Genomic DNA, 23530 nt, shown 5'->3' with positions numbered 1-23530 from the left:
AGCAATGCGCCCAGCGTTAGTCGGTTATGTTCTTAATCTCTTTTTCGAGATTTTAAGGTAGACCGATCTGACATTAATGCAGTGAGCTTTTATTCTCATGACCTGTTTTTATTTAGGAGTTTCAAACTGCATTTAATAATCCGCATTTATTGAAACAAATTTGCAAAACAACTGTCTTAGAATACAATCCAAGAATTTTGACTTAAGAAATGTTTGTCTAGCAGACTCACCTCCCAAAGTAGTTTCAAACATGAAGAAAAGCCAACTGTGCAGTGGACAAAAATCACGAATCTTTGAAAACGTGTTCCGACAGATTCTTTATTTTAGCTGCGAAGCTGTAAGCTGAGCGAAGCTATATTGCGGTGCTCTTGGTTTTTTACAATTCAAAGAATTTGAATTGTATTGGGGCGCTGTCTTTTTCTTAAGATCTGTTCACACATTTTCATGTTTTTTGAAGTCAAATTGGAGTAGTGTTTTTGGTCACGCCGAAACAGGAAGTGGAGCGAAAAAGCGAGTGATTTTGCGGCGTGAAATTTTTCTCTCTAAATTTAAAGTGGAGTGAGAAAACGGTGTTTGAACAAAAATTCGCTTTCTCGCTAGTGGTTTTTTGTTCACATGCGGCAATTTCACTTCGATGCTTACACTTTTTTTCGATTTTTTGGATCGGATTTTTTCTCTAATTGGTTATCACAATCCATTCATAGTCCGTTCATGGTCTAGTTTTCTGTTTAGTCAATGAAAATTCTTTGAATTGTACATCGGGACTTGTCCTGCTATGTTTTTTTGTTTCGTCGTCTGACGCTTTTTACATTCGTTTTACATTTGTTCACACAGCAAAGCTGAAAAAGTCAAATTTTCTGAATTACTTTTTCCTCTCACTAACGGCATTTGCGCGCGTGACGTCATTTCTCACTCGCTTTAGCGAAAGTTTTTAGGTTATTTGCGTAATTAGATTTTGATCATACGTGACTTACCTCACTCAATAAAATGACTTTTGCACTTTAAAACTTAAGTTTAATTTGAATTTGTTTAAGGTCAAAGGAACTCATGTGCAGTAAAGGTCCCTAATAGGAGGCTTCTGCGGAATGAATTTTAACAAGCTTTATTAATTTATCGCTGAATGTTTTTTACCTAGTTTTTTTAGCGGCTGCGATTTTTTCAATTTAGATCTGTATCTGTTTCTATCTATTATATGGCACGCAGGTCTATACTTTCGCAGCTATTCCGGCAATTTGCCGGCTATGTTAAACAAAAAGTACACATTAAAAACTGTGAATCACTAGAACTGAGCATTGTTAGAAAATAATACTGAATTGCAATAAAATTTTCTATTCTTTACTTCAAACAAATTTTTTTTCGCTTCGCATAATTTTCTGGTTTTTCGACATTTTGTGTTACTTTTTAATTGCTCTCAAACGAATCTTGTAGCAATTAAATTAGTCCTGTCGGTCTTTTTTTTGCGATTTTTCGCTTGACCGATTTTTCGTCTGACGCTTTTCGTCCTCAAAAACGGGATAAACAGGTAGAGCCCAGCGGGCATTAAGTGCTCTTAGAGCCTTTCAGCTCAAACTGTTTTGGAGACTTATAATTATGGTGTGAAGAGCGGTTGTTAGAGTTTGAAGACCCACCCAACTGTTGACCCCCCAACTATTTCCCCCACCCCCCCACCGCGCTGTTGCCCCTACCCAACTGTTGCCACCCCCATCAGCACCTCCCCCCCATGGGCAGTTACTGAAGAACAACCGGTCGCTAAAAACACGCAAATTTATACAAATTTTCCCAATTTTTTTCAGGCTTTTTGAAAATTTTTGTCATTTTTGTAAAACTTTTGTCAATTTTTTGAGTTACATCAACCCTAGATGTCAAGGAACACACTCTATGGTTTGATAGTAGGTTACTTCACAGTTTCTAGTGGTAATAGAATGGTTTCAATTTTTCAACTTTGCGAATTTTTGCAATTTTTTGAAAAAACTTGCAAATTTTTTCAAGGTTTTTGAAAATTTTTGTCGGTTTGTAGGTTTATCCGGCCTCAAGAGCCAAGAAGCCTCCTCTAGGGTTTAATAATAGGATACTATATACTTTCTAGACGTAATGGAATTTTTTTTCAGGATTTTAACATCACGAATTTTATCATTTTTTTTGAAAAAATTAGCGTTTTTTATTTTTTTTCAACATTTATTGTCATTATTCAAGATTTTTCAGCCTCAGGGTTCAGAAAACCTGCTTAATGTTTAGATAATATGTGGCTACATAGTTTTTAGTGGTAATGGAATGGTTTTCAACTTTTTAATATCACAATTTTATCGGTTTGTTTATATAAAACTTGCAATTTTTTCAATTTTTGACAATTTGTTATTTTATAGGTTGATGTAGCCTCTGGAGCCAAGGAACCTCCTCTAGTGTTTGGTAATAAGTTATTACATAGTTTCTAGATGCAATGGAGTGTTTTCAAACATTTTAACATTTAACGAATTTTAGCATTTTTTTGAAAAATTTTCTGCAATCTTTTTTTTTGAAATTGTCATTTTTTGAGGTTTTTCAAGCCTCAAGAGCCAAGAAGCCTCCTTCGAGGTTTGATACTAAGCTGCTGCTTAGTTTCTAGAGTTAATAGAATGGTTATCATTATTTTAATGACTCGAGTTTTAGAAATTTTTTGATAACTTTTAATTTGAAAAATTTTTGAAAATTTATCATGTTCCAAGGATATGGATCTTTATGAGCCAGTGAAACTGTTTAAGGCTGGAAGTAGGCATACTAGATGGTATCTTGAGACGATGGAATGGTGTTCTGAAGATATTATTATCACGAGTTTTGCAAGATTTTGTTAAAATTTGCAATTGTATAAAATTTTTGAATATTTTTGTCCTTTTCTGAGTTTAACGATCATTACTGGTCAACGAAGCTTTTCAAGTCTTGCAGATGGATTACATGAAAAAAATCCAGAGACAAAAAAAACGTTTTTGAACTTGTTCTTTGCTGCGAAATGTGGAAACTTTTCTTTGGCATTTTGCGCTTTAAATTTTTTTCTTTATGATTTAGCTACAAGTTCAGAAAACTTGAAGTTTTTGAGTCGAATCTCATCATGGAAAAAATTCCTAGCTCTTTCTCGCTCTCTCTGTGTTAACTGGAGTTTGTTTTCTTCTCCTTCTCGCTCATGTTTAATCTCTCTCTCTCTCTCTCTCTCTCCTTAATTCTTTTGTTGATGCGGCTGTTATATTGCATCGTCTATTACCCTAATCTCAGGCCCCTTCAATCAAGCTAAATCTATCCTCACTAAACATTGGCTAGGTACTGACGAAGCCAACCGTTTGAGAGCAATCCGCTCGACGTTAGTCGGTTATGTTTTTGACTTTTGTAGGCTAGTTTCATTCTCCTCAAATAAGTGCTTTTAAACAGCAGTTGCTCAGCTAAACAATCTCAAAGGAAAATAGTCAGTATCGAAGATCGAAATGAAAATTAGACCTCAATTTTGCTGCTATTGATAAGCACTAATAGTTAGTGTTAAGCTCTAAGCTTAGGGACTTTTTTGCAAAAAGTCGTTTCATTCATATATTCGTACTTGCTTTCATATTTCATCAGACTTTCTTTCAAACAGTGAGCTACAGCGTGGTATGCATTGAACAAATCGAGCAAACTTGATGGAAAAAATTTTTAAAAGCCTTTAGGCAAGGCTCTGGGAAAAATTTAGAGAAGCCCAGGAATTTTTCGTTTAATTTGCAAATCAGTACAGGATTGACGTTTATACGAGAAGAACTGATGCAAATATAATATTTTGGGCTATTTCATACGGATATACTATTCAAAATCAATCAGAACGAGGTAGGTTTTTTGTTATTGTGAAAAAATGAATAATCAAACTGCCTAAATCTGATACCTAAAGCAGCAAAATGTAACTAAATAAGTTCCTCAAAATGTAATAAAATTAGATCCAGGAATCCTGCGACAATTCTAGCTGACTCGGGCGCCCTCGGTTCTAAGCTTTAATTGGTTTAGGCTTCCGTGAACTCTATACTAACATATAGAAGCAAGCGCGATAAGCCCTAAAAGTCCTGTTTTGGACGCGCGTTATTTACATGCCATTTTTTCGAAATAACAAAGCCGGTCTTAGTTACTGTTTTAATGTTTATTGGTATTGTTATCAATTTTTAATGTTATCACTAAGAAACAGGGATGTGCCTTTTCACGAATTCCAATTGAAAATGCAGTATTTTGGAAATAATTCAGTTTTTCCTGTGCTTGTTTCAATCCCGACTGGGGTCATGGGAATCAATGGCCGTTTTTTCGGCAATCTGCTGGTTATGCTTCATTAGTTATCAAATAAGCAAACAACTTACTGAACACTGGGAATGACAGATACACAAACAAACAAAGAAAATTAAAAACCACCAAAATTCTTTCAAAAAGATTAAACATATTGAAAGTGCTGTTTTCTTTGTTTTCGCTGCCAATCATTTTTGCTGTATACTTCACTTTAAGCTATGAAATGGGCACTGGTTTTGAACTATTGTTCTTCACTATCTTTTTCTGAGATCTTTTTCTGATATTCAAGAAATAATTTGTCTCAAAAAAGGCGATACCTAATACAATCTAATTTTTGGATTTTAAACCAAACTTGTTGATACGTTTAAAATGACTTTGGATATTCAACCTCACAACCATTGCTTACCCTCGATTAACGTTTGAAGCAATTTATGTTTTTATGACACGAAGAGAATTATTGGTATTGTACAGATTTTTTGAACCAAGTTTGGTTACGACGAACTCTTGACTTTTTTCGAATATTGACATCAGTTTTTAAATGTTGGGCAGTAACGTTTAGTTTACTCAGTTTGCTTCCGGTGTTTAGGGGTTAGTAAATTCCTATAATATTCAATGTAAAAGGTCACGAGATGTTTTTACCCCCTTTCTTACCTCCCCGGCTCCCCGAGCCACCTACCCCTTCTCTTCACGTACCACCAACCTAACCCCCCTTTTCCTCGCCTACACCCCCGCACTGTTGTTTAATTATAACTCCACGCCCTACCACAAGCCGCCTGGATCCCTCTCCAGCCGGGTTGAATAAAATCGAGGCACCTTCCCCACAAGTCCTTCGGAAGGAAGTGCTCTACTCAAACTAGATTTTCATCAGCCTTATTGGTCTTTTCTCCCAATCTTTCGACAACAATTTGCCCGACTACTTATTATTTGACTGCTCTCAAACAAAATTTATATTTCCATTAATTGAGATGATTTGTTTTGAATCCAAGCCGAGCAAAAATTGTTTTTACCATGGACCATCTTTTCGGCAATTTTTGGCTTCCGAAAGATTTTTTAACGTGAGAGCAAAAATAGTTGAGTTATGCGGCCCTGCTTCCCGTCCCAGAGCACTTGTTCAAAAATTTGAGATGTGAGGGAGGGGTGGAGAGGCGAGGCACAAAAGGAAAACCTATTATGTTAAGCCTCCTGTTTTCTGGGAGGTTGAAGGACCAATCTCTGCACTCAACTGTCATCTTCCCCCCCCCCCCCCCCCCAAATGTACAACACAGTTTGTAATAAAATCTATAAAAATCTTTTGACGCCCATAAGTTTTTTGTGTTGGAACTCGTCTCATAACTTTTTTATTTTTCAGAGAAAATGGGTAAAAAAGACAAAAAGAAAAAGAAAAGCAAGGGTAAAAAGAAATCCCGAAAGAATAGTGGCAGCGAGAGCAGTTCGGGGAGCGAAGAGGATCTGTGGGTAGAAAAACCAACCGTTGTGATAAGTCAAGACAACGAGAAATTTAAAATAGATCCTTTTGATCAAATGTTTTCCCAGCATGCCTCTGGTCGAAAAGAGCTGAGCGAGAAAAATAAAAAGTCTCAAAATGCTGATAATATGGAAAAGAGGCGTGAAGAGACGTTTGAAACTGAACTCGAGTCAACAATAACTAGTAGAGAACTCAATCCTTATTGGAAAGATGGCGGTAAAGGTCTTCCGGCTGAAATTTGCCCTGGTAAGATGATGGCGAAAACAGAATTGGACGAGGAACGGCACTCTTTTGAAAAAACCGTTTGTGACAGTGACGATTCCAACAGTGATTTTGACTATGATTCGAACTACAAAAGCAAACCGAAAGAATTAGCAGCTAAACAGATAGCAACAGCAGATCTGAACAAACTCAACGCTGAACTTTTGAAAGCAGAGCTGATGGGCGACAGCTCAAAGATTGCGGACCTTAAAGAGCGCATTGAAGAAGCAAGGAGGTCCGAAAAAGAAAGTTCTCAGGTTATGCTGACCAAAATTGGGCCTTCTGGTGCTGCATTCCCAGTTATAAAGGGTTCCAGGTCTTCAGATTATGGTCACAAGAAACGCCGAGGGAAGATTGAAACGCACGATAAAGATGGAAAACGTGTGCGATATTCTGGTGAGGATGACAATCAGTCGATAAATGAGATGCTTGTCCGGGAGAAGTCACAAACGGCATCCAATCAGAATAAAGCATTGATGAAGTTTATGGGTGGCAGAGGGCGCGGATTTGAGACTCTAGATGACATGTTTGTGAGTGCGAAGGCCCAGAAGAAGTCAGCAGGTGTCGAAGAGAGAATGCTAGAAGAGGATGCTAAGAGTGAACAGAGAAAAGCTCTACAGACTATGGATGGTAAGTTTTGAATTCTTAAGGCTATTTTATACATGATGTGAAGAAGCAAAATTCGAGATAGGTCATTTGTGCAGCAATCGGGGTAAGTTAGCATATAATGGTAGCTGTTTTTAGGAAATATTCCGACGTTTTGGCTTGTTTCTTGCAATATTTTTTTGTAATTCTTGCAAGTTACTTATTATTTTCATTTGTGATCAGTATGTTACGCATTTTTCAGCATGCAAACTCTTGGCAACGTTTTTTTCTAAATGAAGTCTTGACCGTGAGTTTCCCAAATAATAGTGATAAATATACATCACTTCGCGAAAATACATGACTTATCTCGCACCAAATAATGACATCTGCAGTTAGCAATTTTCTGTTACGAGTAGTAAATAGAGCTTTTGCTTGAAATTTGTAGAATTTAATCATGCCTACATTATGCTTACACAATCATGAAACAAGTTTTGCGAGTTTATTAGCTTTCTGACCAAACTGAACAGATTGCTTCACGTTGAACTAAATTTAAGGCTTTTACGTAAAACTGGCAAAATTATAATTTTTCCTTGGGTACATTTGTCATTTTTTAGACTTTTGAGAAATTAAGTTTTTTGTGGGCAATTCATATAACATTTAAGAGTAACAGAAATCAGAGGTTTACTGAAAATTCTCTTCAAAAACGGGTTTTTCAATGTTATTTTGCTATTCGAGCGTTTATTGCATTTCGAATCGCAACAGTGTTACGAACACCAAAAGAACAAAGCAGCTTAACCGTCTTTTTCGTGTAAAAATTGAAAACGATATCGAAATCTAGTTTTTCACGCTTCGGCGCAGGTTAAATGTTTTGATAAAAATAACGCTTAAATACCGAAAACCTTTGAGTTCCGAAAAATTTTGTTTCTTTTATTCATATTGTGAGTTGTAATTTTGTTCGTTTCTGATTATTTCTACCCTCTTTTCTAATTTAAGGTTACTTTATGCCGGCGTGACTTCTCGAAACAATTTTGGTCCGTCTATATATTTTGCGAGATGCATAAGTGGTATCACTAAAATAAGACGGAGAAACAAATGATTATTGATTTCCTGAGATTTTTCAACTTATTTGTTTTGACAAAAAGTTGCAGATATTCAATTGCTATTAAACGAAGTTTGTAGTAATTATATCAGCCCTGTGGTCTTTCGTCCCTCATTCGGGATCCACAGATAACAATCGGACGTAGCTAAGCTGCTTTCTTGGACCTTAACTAGTGTACAATTCATCAAGGCTGCTCAGAAGTCAATTTAATGGTGTGAAGTGGAGTTTTTGGCGATATGGATCCGCTTCCTCCGCTGCTACAGTTGCACTCATAACACCCTCCCCTCGCCTATTTTACAACCCTAATCCTTATGCTACACTCGATTACCTCACACCACCACTCTACGCACGCCCATCCTTACCCGCACCTATCCTTGGCCTCTAAACCGCAGCTTTTTCGACTACCTCGCTTTACCGTCTCTCATTTAGGCTTACACTAGCCTTCCAAAGCTAAGGTTATCTGCTACCGAAGAGATTTCTTCGGCAGTCGTTTTAGAGAAATTCTCCGGAAATTAGTTGATGTTTAAGACATCGACATTGGAATTTTTGACATTTTATAAAAAAATTTATGAACATTTTGAATTTTCATTTGACTTGGAAATTGTTAGTCTTTTTTATTAATAGCAGCCGCTAGTCTCTCATTTATTTAGACTCCATCTTTTTTATAATTCGAATAATTTGAATTGTATTGGTGCGCTGTGTTTTTTCTCTTTCTCACTTTTTTCTACCCTCGTCAGTCAGAAGTCTATTTGATGTACTGATTCTATCACGCTGAAGTGGGAAGAGCAGCGTGATAAGCGAGTCGTTTTAAGACGTGAAATTGGTTCAAAGTGCTCTTAGAATGAAGTAAGCAAATAGTACACCTATTTTCGTTTTTTAGATTTTTTAACGTGCGGCAATTTGACTTGTTTTTCGCTTTATTTTCTACACGAATAGTTTTCAAGGGCAATATATGTACTCTAATAATGCATAATTGAAGTTGTTTAAACTCTTCAAAAGGCAACTACTGATTTTCAAAGGCTTTGACGCTTATCGTCTTCATCAAAATAAAATCGATTTTTTGGAGTTTGCATGTTTTCATACCGTTTTGTTCTGTTATTTGGTCTCATCAATGTTGGATCTGAGTTGCTGTCGCTTGAGGCATGTTCAAATTACTTTTTTAATTTCCGTTGAAATTGACTACAATTGTTTTTGAAAAAAGTATTAATGATTTTTTGGGTTTTGCCATTTTTTCTGTCTTTTAGTGTTAATCTGGACAGCTCTAAGTGACTCTCTTTAGGCTACCAATTTGTTTGACTTATAGGTTTTTTCATATCTTACGGCTTTCACTACTTCGGCACCAATTGCTTTCAAAATATTAGTTTTTCCGACTTTTTTGTTGTTCTGTCACTTATTCTCATTAATGATAGGTCTCATAGGCCCCTTTAATAAGACGTATTTCAATATATCTATTTTTTTAATTTCAAAACTTCTGATTTTGGGTTGTCTTCAAAAATGAGTTTTTTTTCAATTTTGCAAGTTCTTGTTGCTATTTTGTCGTCACTTAGTCTAAATAATGACAGATCTCTATGCTTTCAAATGGGTCGTTTTTGAATCCATGTGATAGTTCGTCTTCATGTCTAGCAGTTTTCACGAATTTGAAACAACTTGTTTAAATAAAATTAGTGATGTTGTAATTGTTTTTTTGTTCTCCTGTTTGGTTGGTCGCATTAACGAAAGGTCTGATTTGCATTCTAATTATGCGTAATTGAATCCAGGTAATGTTTTCAGTTTATTGCTAATTGGCTTAGACAAAATTTGTTTTCGACAATTTTTAAACTCTTGATTATTTGCTGCATTTGTTAATACTTTTGTTGCGTGGTCCTCGGATTGGTTTCATTTAAATTGATAATTTATTTGTGTGGATGGATTGGACAATAGACGTTAAGGAGATCGAGTTTCATTGACTTCTTTAATGACGTTCGCAACAACCATTTTTCCTAGTGTGTTTTATGTCCTTCTACTTTGTCTTCGTGGTCTTTGCTGTCCAAACTTGCATTTTGCAACGGTTTTTTGAGGTTGAAGTCGTCAGGAACGATATCTTCGATAACCTTTTTTTTAAGAAATGAAAATTGTTTTCTATTTTTGTAGTGTTCTGTTTACTTTCGTGGACGTGTTGTTTTTTGACTTTCTTATTTCGGTGGCTGTTCTTTAAAGGAGGTTTATATTGCTTACTGCTTCATTTTGTTGAAGTGTTGTTCAGGATTGATCCTGCTATGTTTATAAATTTGTTTTACGGTTCGATCGTTTTTCTTTTTCCATAAGTCCCAACTTTCACGTTTGACTCGTGACTTAACTCACTCGCCATTTCAACAGAATGGATTTTAAATTTTTCACTTTTTGAATTACGCAGTGTAGTGAATGCTGTTAAGGTAAAAATTGCAAAAGCAAAACAAATTGGATTAATCGATAAAGCCCATTCATTTAGTCATAGTGCATTAAGTTAATCAAAGTCAGAGCGATATCTTGCCGCCATTACTATTAAGCTTGATAGCCTTTGGTTTAGAAGCTAAATTGAGTATATTTCTGCTATCGAACCGAAAATGTACACCAAATTTAAACACTTTTTAGCACTTAGAAACAATCTCATTTTTTACTCCTTGTTTATCTGTTTCAATCCCGATGTGCGTCAAGCGTGTCAACGGTGATTGTTTTCGGACAATTTGGCGCATATGTTTAAACTGTTTCTATTGAAATTAAAGTTTTGTGAAAAAGTGCTTTATCGAAGACAAAATGAAGGTATCTTTAACAGAATCGTCGCATTAAAAAATTTCCAAGCTTTTTCTTGTGATAAGAATTGAGAGGGAGTTTGTTTTCCTGAATTTTACTTTTCTTGAGCTGTTAGAAACCATATGTTTTTGGAAAACATTGTCTATTTCTAGCATTTTTAAACCGGACATTTCTAAACTGGCCTTTATTTGTCTTAGTTGTTATTAGTTTTTGTGTCGTACATTAATTTTCATCGTCGAATTAACTTTGACTGTCCTATAAGTCAGCTGCAGAAACTTCCGAGGAAGTCTGATTGTGACAATGCTTGGTAATTTTCTTCGAAACGTAAAAGGGGGATAATAATGATGATTGATTGTTCCAGAATGCTACCTTTGCTTCAACAGCTCAGCGTGTAAACAGCGACTAGTGGTCAAGTCAAATGAATACTGCTACATATCAATGCCTTACGACACAGCTCTTGTCAAGAATCACTGTCTAATATGCCCTGTGCTTCACTACAACTGCAGTACCCTTTTGGACGAGGAGGTTTTTGACACAATTGAATCTGAGAAACAATTTTTAGTGGAGCGGTTTGCTAAGTTGAAAAAACGTGTATTATTTGTAGAGACATTTCGTAATACAAAGAAGTTTTTTCACATGTATATTGAATGCATTCCAATGGGTAGAAGTGCGTTCTCGGAGGCGCCAATGTTTTTCAAAAAGGCAATAATGGAATCGGAAGAAGAGTGGAGTATGAACAAGAAGTTGGTGGATTTGAAGAACAACGATGTTCGTCGGACTATTCCGAAAGGCTTGTCATACTTTACAGTTCAGTTTGGTCTCGACCCTGGAGGGTTCGCTCATGTGATCGAAGATGCCACACTTTTTCCGAGGTACTTTGCGAGGCAGGTCGTTGGAGGAATACTAGACTTGGACGACTTCGTTATTCACAGGCCCAAAGCGCTGAGTAAAGAGCAGCAGTTAGAAAACGTGGACCGTTTCAAAAAAGATGTTCTGAACTCGTAAAGTGTTTGGTAAGACATCGTAACGCTGTGTGGGTTCTGCTCGGATCAGTGGCCGGAAATTGTTGCTTGTCTTCTGAATATAGAAGGTGTTCAGCCTGCTGGCTATCATTGGATTTCCTTAGTCGCAATATTGGAATCCTAGTATTTAGCAGATGCCTCGAGAAATGTTTTTGCAACTCTTCATTATTTGAGTAATCTGCAACTGAACATATTGAATTCACTAATATACAAATGTCAGTCTACGACAATTTAAAATATTAACGTATTTTTTTTCTCTCTGAAGTTTCAGTCTTATCCATCATGAGCATAGAGATACGGTTCGTGCGAACATTGTTTTTTTTGTGCTAGAATAGTTAATAAATTTGCCAATTTGTATCAAATTGAAACTAGGTAAAAGCGCAACCGGCAGTTTCGTGCTCCGCGATTTTCTCATAATAGTTGCGCTGCTTCGGTTTTTATTTGTTTACTCGACGTCGGTAATGAGTATTTGGTTCTTTTGATGACGTTAAGACGTGTAAAATTTTTGAAAACGTTTTTAAGGATGAAAATATAGCTGATCAAGTTGCTATTTTAGTCTTTTTGCCTATTTTGCAGTATATCAATTGCAAAGATTGTCATTGATCTGATTTTTTTTGGAGAGCGCCTCTTTAAAGTGGTCTGGATTTCATGTCCTGTTTTTTTTGAAATTTACATCTAACAAGTTTAAAGTTGAACAATTAAAAAGTTTAATAAACGAATTAAGAACAATTTTAAAATTTCATTCATGTGATCATTGACATAGTTATATAATATAATTATATCATATTATATTTCATATTAAATTTTAATCATAATGAATTAAACTAGTGTACAATTCATCAAGGCTGCTCAGAAGTCAATTTAATGGTGTGAAGTGGAGTTTTTGGCGATATGGATCCGCTTCCTCCGCTGCTACAGTTGCACTCATAACACCCTCCCCTCGCCTATTTTACAACCCTAATCCTTATGCTACACTCGATTACCTCACACCACCACTCTACGCACGCCCATCCTTACCCGCACCTATCCTTGGCCTCTAAACCGCAGCTTTTTCGACTACCTCGCTTTACCGTCTCTCATTTAGGCTTACACTAGCCTTCCAAAGCTAAGGTTATCTGCTACCGAAGAGATTTCTTCGGCAGTCGTTTTAGAGAAATTCTCCGGAAATTAGTTGATGTTTAAGACATCGACATTGGAATTTTTGACATTTTATAAAAAAATTTATGAACATTTTGAATTTTCATTTGACTTGGAAATTGTTAGTCTTTTTTATTAATAGCAGCCGCTAGTCTCTCATTTATTTAGACTCCATCTTTTTTATAATTCGAATAATTTGAATTGTATTGGTGCGCTGTGTTTTTTCTCTTTCTCACTTTTTTCTACCCTCGTCAGTCAGAAGTCTATTTGATGTACTGATTCTATCACGCTGAAGTGGGAAGAGCAGCGTGATAAGCGAGTCGTTTTAAGACGTGAAATTGGTTCAAAGTGCTCTTAGAATGAAGTAAGCAAATAGTACACCTATTTTCGTTTTTTAGATTTTTTAACGTGCGGCAATTTGACTTGTTTTTCGCTTTATTTTCTACACGAATAGTTTTCAAGGGTAATATATGTACTCTAATAATGCATAATTGAAGTTGTTTAAACTCTTCAAAAGGCAACTACTGATTTTCAAAGGCTTTGACGCTTATCGTCTTCATCAAAATAAAATCGATTTTTTGGAGTTTGCATGTTTTCATACCGTTTTGTTCTGTTATTTGGTCTCATCAATGTTGGATCTGAGTTGCTGTCGCTTGAGGCATGTTCAAATTACTTTTTTAATTTCCGTTGAAATTGACTACAATTGTTTTTGAAAAAAGTATTAATGATTTTTTGGGTTTTGCCATTTTTTCTGTCTTTTAGTGTTAATCTGGACAGCTCTAAGTGACTCTCTTTAGGCTACCAATTTGTTTGACTTATAGGTTTTTTCATATCTTACGGCTTTCACTACTTCGGCACCAATTGCTTTCAAAATATTAGTTTTTCCGACTTTTTTGTTGTTCTATCACTTATTCTCATTAATGATAGGTCTCATAGGCCCCTTTAATAAGACGTATTTCAATATATCTATTTTTTTAATTTCAAAACTTCTGATTTTGGGTTGTCTTCAAAAATGAGTTTTTTTTCAATTTTGCAAGTTCTTGTTGCTATTTTGTCGTCACTTAGTCTAAATAATGACAGATCTCTATGCTTTCAAATGGGTCGTTTTTGAATCCATGTGATAGTTCGTCTTCATGTCTAGCAGTTTTCACGAATTTGAAACAACTTGTTTAAATAAAATTAGTGATGTTGTAATTGTTTTTTTGTTCTCCTGTTTGGTTGGTCGCATTAACGAAAGGTCTGATTTGCATTCTAATTATGCGTAATTGAATCCAGGTAATGTTTTCAGTTTATTGCTAATTGGCTTAGACAAAATTTGTTTTCGACAATTTTTAAACTCTTGATTATTTGCTGCATTTGTTAATACTTTTGTTGCGCGGTCCTCGGATTGGTTTCATTTAAATTGATAATTTATTTGTGTGGATGGATTGGACAATAGACGTTAAGGAGATCGAGTTTCATTGACTTCTTTAATGACGTTCGCAACAACCATTTTTCCTAGTGTGTTTTATGTCCTTCTACTTTGTCTTCGTGGTCTTTGCTGTCCAAACTTGCATTTTGCAACGGTTTTTTGAGGTTGAAGTCGTCAGGAACGATATCTTCGATAACCTTTTTTTTAAGAAATGAAAATTGTTTTCTATTTTTGTAGTGTTCTGTTTACTTTCGTGGACGTGTTGTTTTTTGACTTTCTTATTTCGGTGGCTGTTCTTTAAAGGAGGTTTATATTGCTTACTGCTTCATTTTGTTGAAGTGTTGTTCAGGATTGATCCTGCTATGTTTATAAATTTGTTTTACGGTTCGATCGTTTTTCTTTTTCCATAAGTCCCAACTTTCACGTTTGACTCGTGACTTAACTCACTCGCCATTTCAACAGAATGGATTTTAAATTTTTCACTTTTTGAATTACGCAGTGTAGTGAATGCTGTTAAGGTAAAAATTGCAAAAGCAAAACAAATTGGATTAATCGATAAAGCCCATTCATTTAGTCATAGTGCATTAAGTTAATCAAAGTCAGAGCGATATCTTGCCGCCATTACTATTAAGCTTGATAGCCTTTGGTTTAGAAGCTAAATTGAGTATATTTCTGCTATCGAACCGAAAATGTACACCAAATTTAAACACTTTTTAGCACTTAGAAACAATCTCATTTTTTACTCCTTGTTTATCTGTTTCAATCCCGATGTGCGTCAAGCGTGTCAACGGTGATTGTTTTCGGACAATTTGGCGCATATGTTTAAACTGTTTCTATTGAAATTAAAGTTTTGTGAAAAAGTGCTTTATCGAAGACAAAATGAAGGTATCTTTAACAGAATCGTCGCATTAAAAAATTTCCAAGCTTTTTCTTGTGATAAGAATTGAGAGGGAGTTTGTTTTCCTGAATTTTACTTTTCTTGAGCTGTTAGAAACCATATGTTTTTGGAAAACATTGTCTATTTCTAGCATTTTTAAACCGGACATTTCTAAACTGGCCTTTATTTGTCTTAGTTGTTATTAGTTTTTGTGTCGTACATTAATTTTCATCGTCGAATTAACTTTGACTGTCCTATAAGTCAGCTGCAGAAACTTCCGAGGAAGTCTGATTGTGACAATGCTTGGTAATTTTCTTCGAAACGTAAAAGGGGGATAATAATGATGATTGATTGTTCCAGAATGCTACCTTTGCTTCAACAGCTCAGCGTGTAAACAGCGACTAGTGGTCAAGTCAAATGAATACTGCTACATATCAATGCCTTACGACACAGCTCTTGTCAAGAATCACTGTCTAATATGCCCTGTGCTTCACTACAACTGCAGTACCCTTTTGGACGAGGAGGTTTTTGACACAATTGAATCTGAGAAACAATTTTTAGTGGAGCGGTTTGCTAAGTTGAAAAAACGTGTATTATTTGTAGAGACATTTCGTAATACAAAGAAGTTTTTTCACATGTATATTGAATGCATTCCAATGGGTAGAAGTGCGTTCTCGGAGGCGCCAATGTTTTTCAAAAAGGCAATAATGGAATCGGAAGAAGAGTGGAGTATGAACAAGAAGTTGGTGGATTTGAAGAACAACGATGTTCGTCGGACTATTCCGAAAGGCTTGTCATACTTTACAGTTCAGTTTGGTCTCGACCCTGGAGGGTTCGCTCATGTGATCGAAGATGCCACACTTTTTCCGAGGTACTTTGCGAGGCAGGTCGTTGGAGGAATACTAGACTTGGACGACTTCGTTATTCACAGGCCCAAAGCGCTGAGTAAAGAGCAGCAGTTAGAAAACGTGGACCGTTTCAAAAAAGATGTTCTGAACTCGTAAAGTGTTTGGTAAGACATCGTAACGCTGTGTGGGTTCTGCTCGGATCAGTGGCCGGAAATTGTTGCTTGTCTTCTGAATATAGAAGGTGTTCAGCCTGCTGGCTATCATTGGATTTCCTTAGTCGCAATATTGGAATCCTAGTATTTAGCAGATGCCTCGAGAAATGTTTTTGCAACTCTTCATTATTTGAGTAATCTGCAACTGAACATATTGAATTCACTAATATACAAATGTCAGTCTACGACAATTTAAAATATTAACGTATTTTTTTTCTCTCTGAAGTTTCAGTCTTATCCATCATGAGCATAGAGATACGGTTCGTGCGAACATTGTTTTTTTTGTGCTAGAATAGTTAATAAATTTGCCAATTTGTATCAAATTGAAACTATGTAAAAGCGCAACCGGCAGTTTCGTGCTCCGCGATTTTCTCATAATAGTTGCGCTGCTTCGGTTTTTATTTGTTTACTCGACGTCGGTAATGAGTATTTGGTTCTTTTGATGACGTTAAGACGTGTAAAATTTTTGAAAACGTTTTTAAGGATGAAAATATAGCTGATCAAGTTGCTATTTTAGTCTTTTTGCCTATTTTGCAGTATATCAATTGCAAAGATTGTCATTGATCTGATTTTTTTTGGAGAGCGCCTCTTTAAAGTGGTCTGGATTTCATGTCCTGTTTTTTTTGAAATTTACATCTAACAAGTTTAAAGTTGAACAATTAAAAAGTTTAATAAACGAATTAAGAACAATTTTAAAATTTCATTCATGTGATCATTGACATAGTTATATAATATAATTATATCATATTATATTTCATATTAAATTTTAATCATAATGAAAATTTTGCTTTACATTCATTTAATAGAAAAGTTTGACATTTGTCGATTCTTTTTTAAGAAAAACCAAGTTTTGATTGCGATCAGTTAGATAAATAAATCTGCCAATCACACCCTTTTACTTTAACTTTTATTTTAAATTGCATTGATCCTTAAAATAAAAGTACTTATTAAGTTTGTAAAGGTAATAATACATATTGCTGTATCTAGGTTGATGGAGATCTGCTAAAATTTTTAGTTGCGCAGGCATTGAGTGACCATGGCGGAATCAACAATATGAACGAATGGACGAAATTTGAACATCTACGAAAATTAAATTCACGATAATTAAATGCAAGCAGAGGGAAAAAAGCTTCGAATTAAGAAGGAGCTGTTTTTTTTAAATTTTCTCACTCCACAGAATTCCACGCAAATAGATATTTTAGTTTGACTTCTTAAAAACAAAAGGTGGATTAATAAAACCAAATTTGTCGTATTTGGTTAATTTAGTGAGTAACAAATTGGAAATATGAGAGGAGCGTCATTATTGCACTGCTTGATCATATAACACTCCATCTTAATTACGGGATTGTAACTCAATTTGTGAATCCAAAGTAAAATCAAGATTTTAAGGTTGCCTGGCGATGTTATTGGCGAATGAGGCAAAAAGTAGCTGCTCCAGTGCATTTGAAACGACAAATTGTTTTAACTATTATTACTAAATCTCAATAAGAATTTAGCAGGAGAATTGACTGACATCTTTAAAAACGTGCTAAATAATATAAGGGTAATTTTAAATTTATTGTTTTTTACTTTTACAATTTCAATTATAATTTTTAGCGAGAGTGGAAAACGAAAGCATCATATGGTAATTTTTACAGCTGTTTTTATTTCTTTTTTAATGTCATATTTTTGTCAACTTGGAACAAGCTTGAAAGCAATAAATGGTTGATTTTACGTCACTTTTACTGCTTTAAGGTCGTTGTTAGCTTTGAATATTAACATCAAAAATTTTAATTCAATTTTTTGTCTTATTCAGGTGTTTTTGCTCTTAGAAATTTGTTTAGACAGAATTTAACAGGATTTTTAGTTATGACAATTATGAGAATTTCTGTCCTCTTGAAGTTGAATGTGAGATCTTATGATAGGAGGAACCGATAACGAGAAAGATTTTCCATTTGTGGATCTGTTATCCTGAGATATGAAAAGCTGAAACATTTCAAAAAATATGGGAAAGTTGCAATTCAATAGAAAATTGGTTGAAGTTTTGTTAAAATGAGTAAGAAAACAGCAAGAAACTGGCAGGAACGTATTTCCAGATCAATCGTGGAAACGCAAAAGAGGCCTCCTATTATATCAGTAAGATTGACTCAGAAGTGTTTAGGGGTATCGTTTTCACAAACTGGGAAAAAATGAGCTACAATTGGCTGGTTTTATGCAAGCAGACAGAGTTGCATCAAAACTGTTCAGCAATCACTGAGTAAAATTGAAATCAAAATTGTCATTGTGAGCAATTAACTTTTTCTGGGCAAATTTGGGAAAATTTGTTTGAGAGTTGCTAAAAAATGGAACGGAAATATTCAGATTTGACCGAAAGTTGGCAAATTATTGAACCTCGATATATTCTCGAAAGCGGTAACTGCAAAAGTTGTCCAACTAGATAATTCTAGGTTTAACGGGCTTTCTGCTAACGTGACCTTACTGACATCTTTATGTAGTATTGTAGAGGTGCTGGAAATGAAGGTTTCATTAATCCGGAAATCCAGCGATCATATCTACTTGCCTTAATTACCATCACTACCAGTACGTGCTAAACAAATAGTAATGCGCGTAGACTGACAACGTTTTGACTTTAACACTTTGCCCTTCTAAATAATAGACAGGCCACGATTTAGCAATAGATAATCTTGACTAGAACTGCGACGGCAAATACGCCTTCTTTCAAATAGGCTGCCTGATGTTTAATTAATTTCCCGATCTACTTGATGTTTGCAAAATTCTCCGAGTTCAATGAAGAAGCAGATTGCTTCGGGAGATTAAACAATAGATTACCATAAAAGCACCTTCGAAACCACAAATTGCAGCTGTTTTTTAAGAGAGGAAAAGCCGTTCACTGTAAAATAAAATTTGCGCGCATGTAAAATCAATAATTAATGCTTTTAGTTTTTAAAAATATTTAGAAGATTCAAAAAATATTCCTTGGCATAAAGTAGAGTTAAATCTCTCATAGTTTCCGGTCAATATGAGAATTAGAAATGATCTCACTATGAAGGTGTGATGTGCATCCCTTAGGCCCGAAACTGAGCTGAAAATTATTCCAAGTGAAGTAGGACGGAATAGATTTTTTGAAACTCGGAGCGGTGGTAGACAACGGTCTTTTATCTCTTAATACCGAATATTGTCAACAACTGTTTTGAAGACCAAGAACGCGAAACAGACAGCTCAAGCCGATTGAACTGGTAATTAGTAAGCGTGTATACATTTTTGTTGACTTTTATTAAATTTTTTAGCCCCCCCCCCCCCCCAGCATTTACTTTAAATACATACGTATGGCACAAACAGGTCTTCGTCATATATCCTTGCCGTTGATTTGCTATATCTTTTATCAAGTTAGACTGGCATTAATAGATAGATCTCGTAACGTGTTATCTGTAATAAGCCCGGCCTAATTTGATATTAACTTCAATTTTCGGTTGGGCAACAAAAAATCCCTGGTAAGCATGTAGTTCCTCGCCACTGAAGTGCGTCGGAACAATTATATGCCATGCTTGTTTCTGTCTGGTAACTTATAGTATCAACCTCATTATGTCTTTTTAACAGTACGTTAGAATAAATTTGTCAATATTGGAGACAATTGCTCATTGGTTCTTAATGTAATTAAAATAAAGTTGCTAATTTTTCCACTTGTGAACTGTCTCTGCGTCCTGAATTGAATGACATGATTAGTGTCATGTTAATTTAGAGAAAAGCGATAACTGTGAGCAACGTGTTTCCTTTGTGTTATACCATTGTGTCGCTCTGATTATGCTGTTAGTTTATAGGTTTCATTTTCGAAAGCTGTTTTCGGATAGCTTGATTTAGCTTTCGTTCGCATTTTGTTACAAATTTCTTTTGCTCTGCAACGTAAAATGCCGAAGGAAGTGTTCTTCCCTTTGTTTCTCGCTTTTTTCATAAAAAATATCACCCTTTTCTTCCTTGGTAAAACTTCAGAGCTGCAATGGTAATGTGAAACGTAGTCTCATTAAGAGTCTATCTAGTTAAGCTGCCTACTGAGTGCGATCTGACAACAGAGCTAGAAATAAAATCTCTCAATTTGATGTTTTCTTGGTTAAAACCAATTACTACTTTGATATTTGAGAGAAAACTTCGCACGATGAGACCATGCAATTGAAGTTGCGTCATTTAATGAGTGTTCAGGGCCAATAGAATTTGATTCGAAATTGGTTGCATGTTAATAAATGATTACCATTCGGATATTTGTTAGTTGCTAGTATGATAGCTAGACTTTTTAAAAAAATTGCGAGTTTCAGGTTTTGAATGGCATTTTTCTCATGAGCTGTAGAATGTAATTTTTGACATCGATGGCTTCAAGCGGTAGATCTGAAGCGAGAACGAAATGGTTCGGGGGGTCCGAATACAAAGACTACTTAGCTCACGCAATCCTCTTAAGTGCTTACAAAGAAGTCGCATTATTTTCTGAAAACGAAAATCACGATCATACGGAGAGAATTGCCGAGGCGCAGCTCTCGACTTGTCTTTCAGAATCTGTCAAATCAAAACTGATTAGAAAAAGCCGATCGAAAGATGAAAATTCACCTGTGAAACCTGCTGTAAGCATGCACAAAATAGAGGAGAGAGTAGAGATTATGTTGAACAATTTAATTGAATTATTAGGATGCAAAAATTCGGCGGAGGCGAAAAAATTTCTCTCAGAAACTGTCCAATTTAACAAAGCTGCTGCCAAAACGCTTCAAACTTTGAATGAGCAAGAGGCTGATATTCACAGAAAGTTTGCAAAAATGTCCGAAGAAATTAACGAAGAACTTGCGCAAGCTCAGCTGTCATTCGAAGAACAGAGACTTAATGCAAAGTTAGAAGCCGATATAGTTTTGAAGCGATCAGAGGCTTTGGAGTTGAGATCGCAACTATTGGAACTGGAAATCTTATCAGAGTTATACAGTGAAGAAAAAGTGAAAGCGCTTGAGCAAGTTTCAAATCATTTAGAACGAGAAATCAGAAGTGCAGAGGGGGAGTTGAAAACTCTTGAACAAAACTTAGCCCAGTACAAGGCACTGGGTCCTGAGTTTCATGCCATTGTGAGTGAGTATCGTAATGTGAAAAAAGTAATTGAGAGTAATGAGTTTGTTTTGTACAATTTGAATGATTCTGACTATGCTGCTACTTAAGCAGTTGTCAATCGATTTTCTCTTTGAAAACATGTTTTGCAATGTATGATTTAGATTAATTTACACTACATTTTTACTTAAAACTTTCTTACTTTGTAACTAAGAAATACCAAACAAAGCGTGTTCGCATTTTCACCCATATTGCTTTCATCCCTCAATCTTATAAACCCGATTCATTCACGCTTCTATCAGTTCACCCCGATTGTAATTCTTTATACAGTTGGTGCACTTAAGATTCAAAATTAGGATGAGGTGGTAATTAGGTTTAATTAAATTGGGGTGAAAATAAATAGAATCTAATCAAAGTATCCCTCGTTTAAATTTTGAACAAGAGTTCGAAGAATTTAGCTCTTACATTTTTGCTGGAAAAAAGGGGGGTCATTGGAATTTAGCAGGAAGTGCATGTGTATTGCTGGGCATTTGAGCACTTTTTGATCGCCTCTTTTCTGTGAGGGGGTTGAATTGTTGCCTTGGACGAAGAGCACCGTAATCTCTTAGAAGAACATGCTCACTGAAACGAATATTTGGTCTGTCTACGGGTCGAATGAAGTGGTTCATATCACGTTCCGATTTGTCAGGTAGTTCTTCTGCTACTTTTTTGAATGCTCTTCGAATTCTCTCTCGCTCCAAGAAGTCGTAATAGTGCTTGCCTGGTTTGGGTACAACCAGATTTGCCATAGCGTTACTTTCTGTAACGATATATGTGCGAATTAGAATTATTTCAATGGTTGTTTTGAAATTCCTGCTGTAAACGTTCAGCGCGTTTCTTTTACCGTGTGCTCGTTTGAAGTTTGAAACTGTGTGAGTAAAAATGGGTTTGACAAAGGGCTTAAGAATTGTTCCACCATCCAGTTATTGCTAAAAAGAAGCTTTAATAAAGATTTTTGGAAACATTGGGCAAAGAGTTTCTCCTAATTTTTCGATCCATAGTTGGAAGTGTATACTAGATTGTGAAGTGCTTACTTACTGCTTGTATGACGTTAAAAAGATGTACGTCAATTGCTCTATGACTTTTGACTGAAGTGTACGCCTTTTTGCTCCCTGCCTCTGTAAATAGCTTTTCCACAATGCTCCCACTGTCTTCCTGCCGTTTTGACGTCACATATGGCAAACTGTCCTCTTCTAGAGCAAATTGATGTGGGGCTAGAGAAAGTAGGAGGAGATTTTACCGAACATGCATTCTCATTATAATGCAGTGACTCCTTCAGAAAGGCTTTTCAGTTTTGTTCTGCGTTTGGACTTGTTGTCTGAAAATGTTGGAGTGATAGTGCGCCATGTGTTGCAATTCTGTTGTTTGTTTCTGTGCTGCTATTACTGCTGGGATCTCGACTGGCATCGTTGAATGTAGACTGTGGAAAAGTTACTGGAGTTTAAATGTTGAGCAAAATTTTAGGGGATTTGTTAAAGCGATTTCTCTATCAAAGCAGTCAATCAGTTTTCCGATTGGAATTGGAAAATTTTTCTTTGTAGTTTCTTAAAGCCTGATCTTTAAAGTCCTATGTTTACTCAACTTTTCCTTTTTGCGACTAAACAATGCAGCTCTATTAGTAATGGCGGCGCAAGTAATGCTCGAGCTTATCTTGTGCTGTTAAGTTGGTTTTTAAAATAAAATTTTACAAGCTGCTGTTCTTTGAACAGAACAATCCGCGGAAATGTTCAAATCTCTGCGATCACAAGTATTTCTGTCGTACTGCAATTTACTTAACCTGATGTTTTTTCATGCAAGGACTTTTTAAAAAGTTATTCAATTGAGCTTTTGGAAAAACTTTTCTGGTTTTTTAACTGCTGCTTTTTAAACCTAGTCTTATAGACTATTTTTTGTGGCATTTTGTAGCAAGCTAAGTTCTTTGGTGTCTAGTTGCAATCGATTAATATGGTTATGTGACAAAAATTTTAGTCAAACATCCTCTGTAAACTACGTGTAAACTGTACATGATTCCCTATGTGACATATTCTCAGTAAAATCAATCCCTGTTCAGCCAGTAAATAGCGACAATGATGTGAATGTGGTTGACAGATTTTGTGTGCAAAACCATTCGAGGCTGCTGGTTTCTGAATAAATTATAATTTTATTAAAGCTTCACGAACAAAATTTTTGAATATTTTAACAATTTCTTCGAAGTTCAGCTTAAGGATACTTTTACTATTTGTTCATGTTAACTGTTTTGTACAAAAAAATTTAAAAACATCAATTTTTAATTGAAGAACTTCACACATAAAATGAACACAACGTAATGACAAACTAAATGACCTCTTAAAATCGAAAAAGACCAGTAAACCGAAACTTAATCTCAGAAATTAAGAACAACGTTTTCTCAATCGTACGTTTTTGAAACTAATAGAGCTAATCAAAGTTGGCTCAATCAAAAGACAAAAGACCGCATTTTTCGATTTTTTTAAAAGTTGTAGTCTACTCGTCATT

General features: G+C 35.5%; 3 protein-coding genes across 3 annotated transcripts in view; all 3 read left to right on the top strand.

Annotated features, from left to right (window-relative positions):
- Positions 1-23530, top strand: part of LOC142342603 (something about silencing protein 10-like) — a 144676-nt gene that overhangs the window by 47237 nt on the left and 73909 nt on the right. The gene's annotated exons all lie outside the window — the stretch shown is intronic.
- On the top strand, positions 5581-11708 carry LOC142351573 (CWF19-like protein 2). The gene is made up of 2 exons (XM_075403670.1): positions 5581-6616; positions 10801-11708. Exons 1-2 carry the CDS (start codon positions 5614-5616, stop codon positions 11442-11444), a joined length of 1647 nt encoding a protein of 548 aa, XP_075259785.1. The 5' UTR covers positions 5581-5613; the 3' UTR covers positions 11445-11708.
- On the top strand, positions 15252-16154 carry LOC142351565 (CWF19-like protein 2). The gene has a single exon (XM_075403658.1). It carries the CDS (start codon positions 15324-15326, stop codon positions 15888-15890), a length of 567 nt encoding a protein of 188 aa, XP_075259773.1. The 5' UTR covers positions 15252-15323; the 3' UTR covers positions 15891-16154.

Source organism: Convolutriloba macropyga, chromosome 1, assembly GCF_964194025.1.
Source record: "Convolutriloba macropyga chromosome 1, txConMacr16.3, whole genome shotgun sequence".
Taxonomy (NCBI): Eukaryota; Metazoa; Xenacoelomorpha; order Acoela; family Convolutidae; genus Convolutriloba; species Convolutriloba macropyga.
The sequence above is the reverse complement of the archived record's forward strand: the minus strand, read 5'-3'. Positions and strand labels throughout refer to the sequence as shown.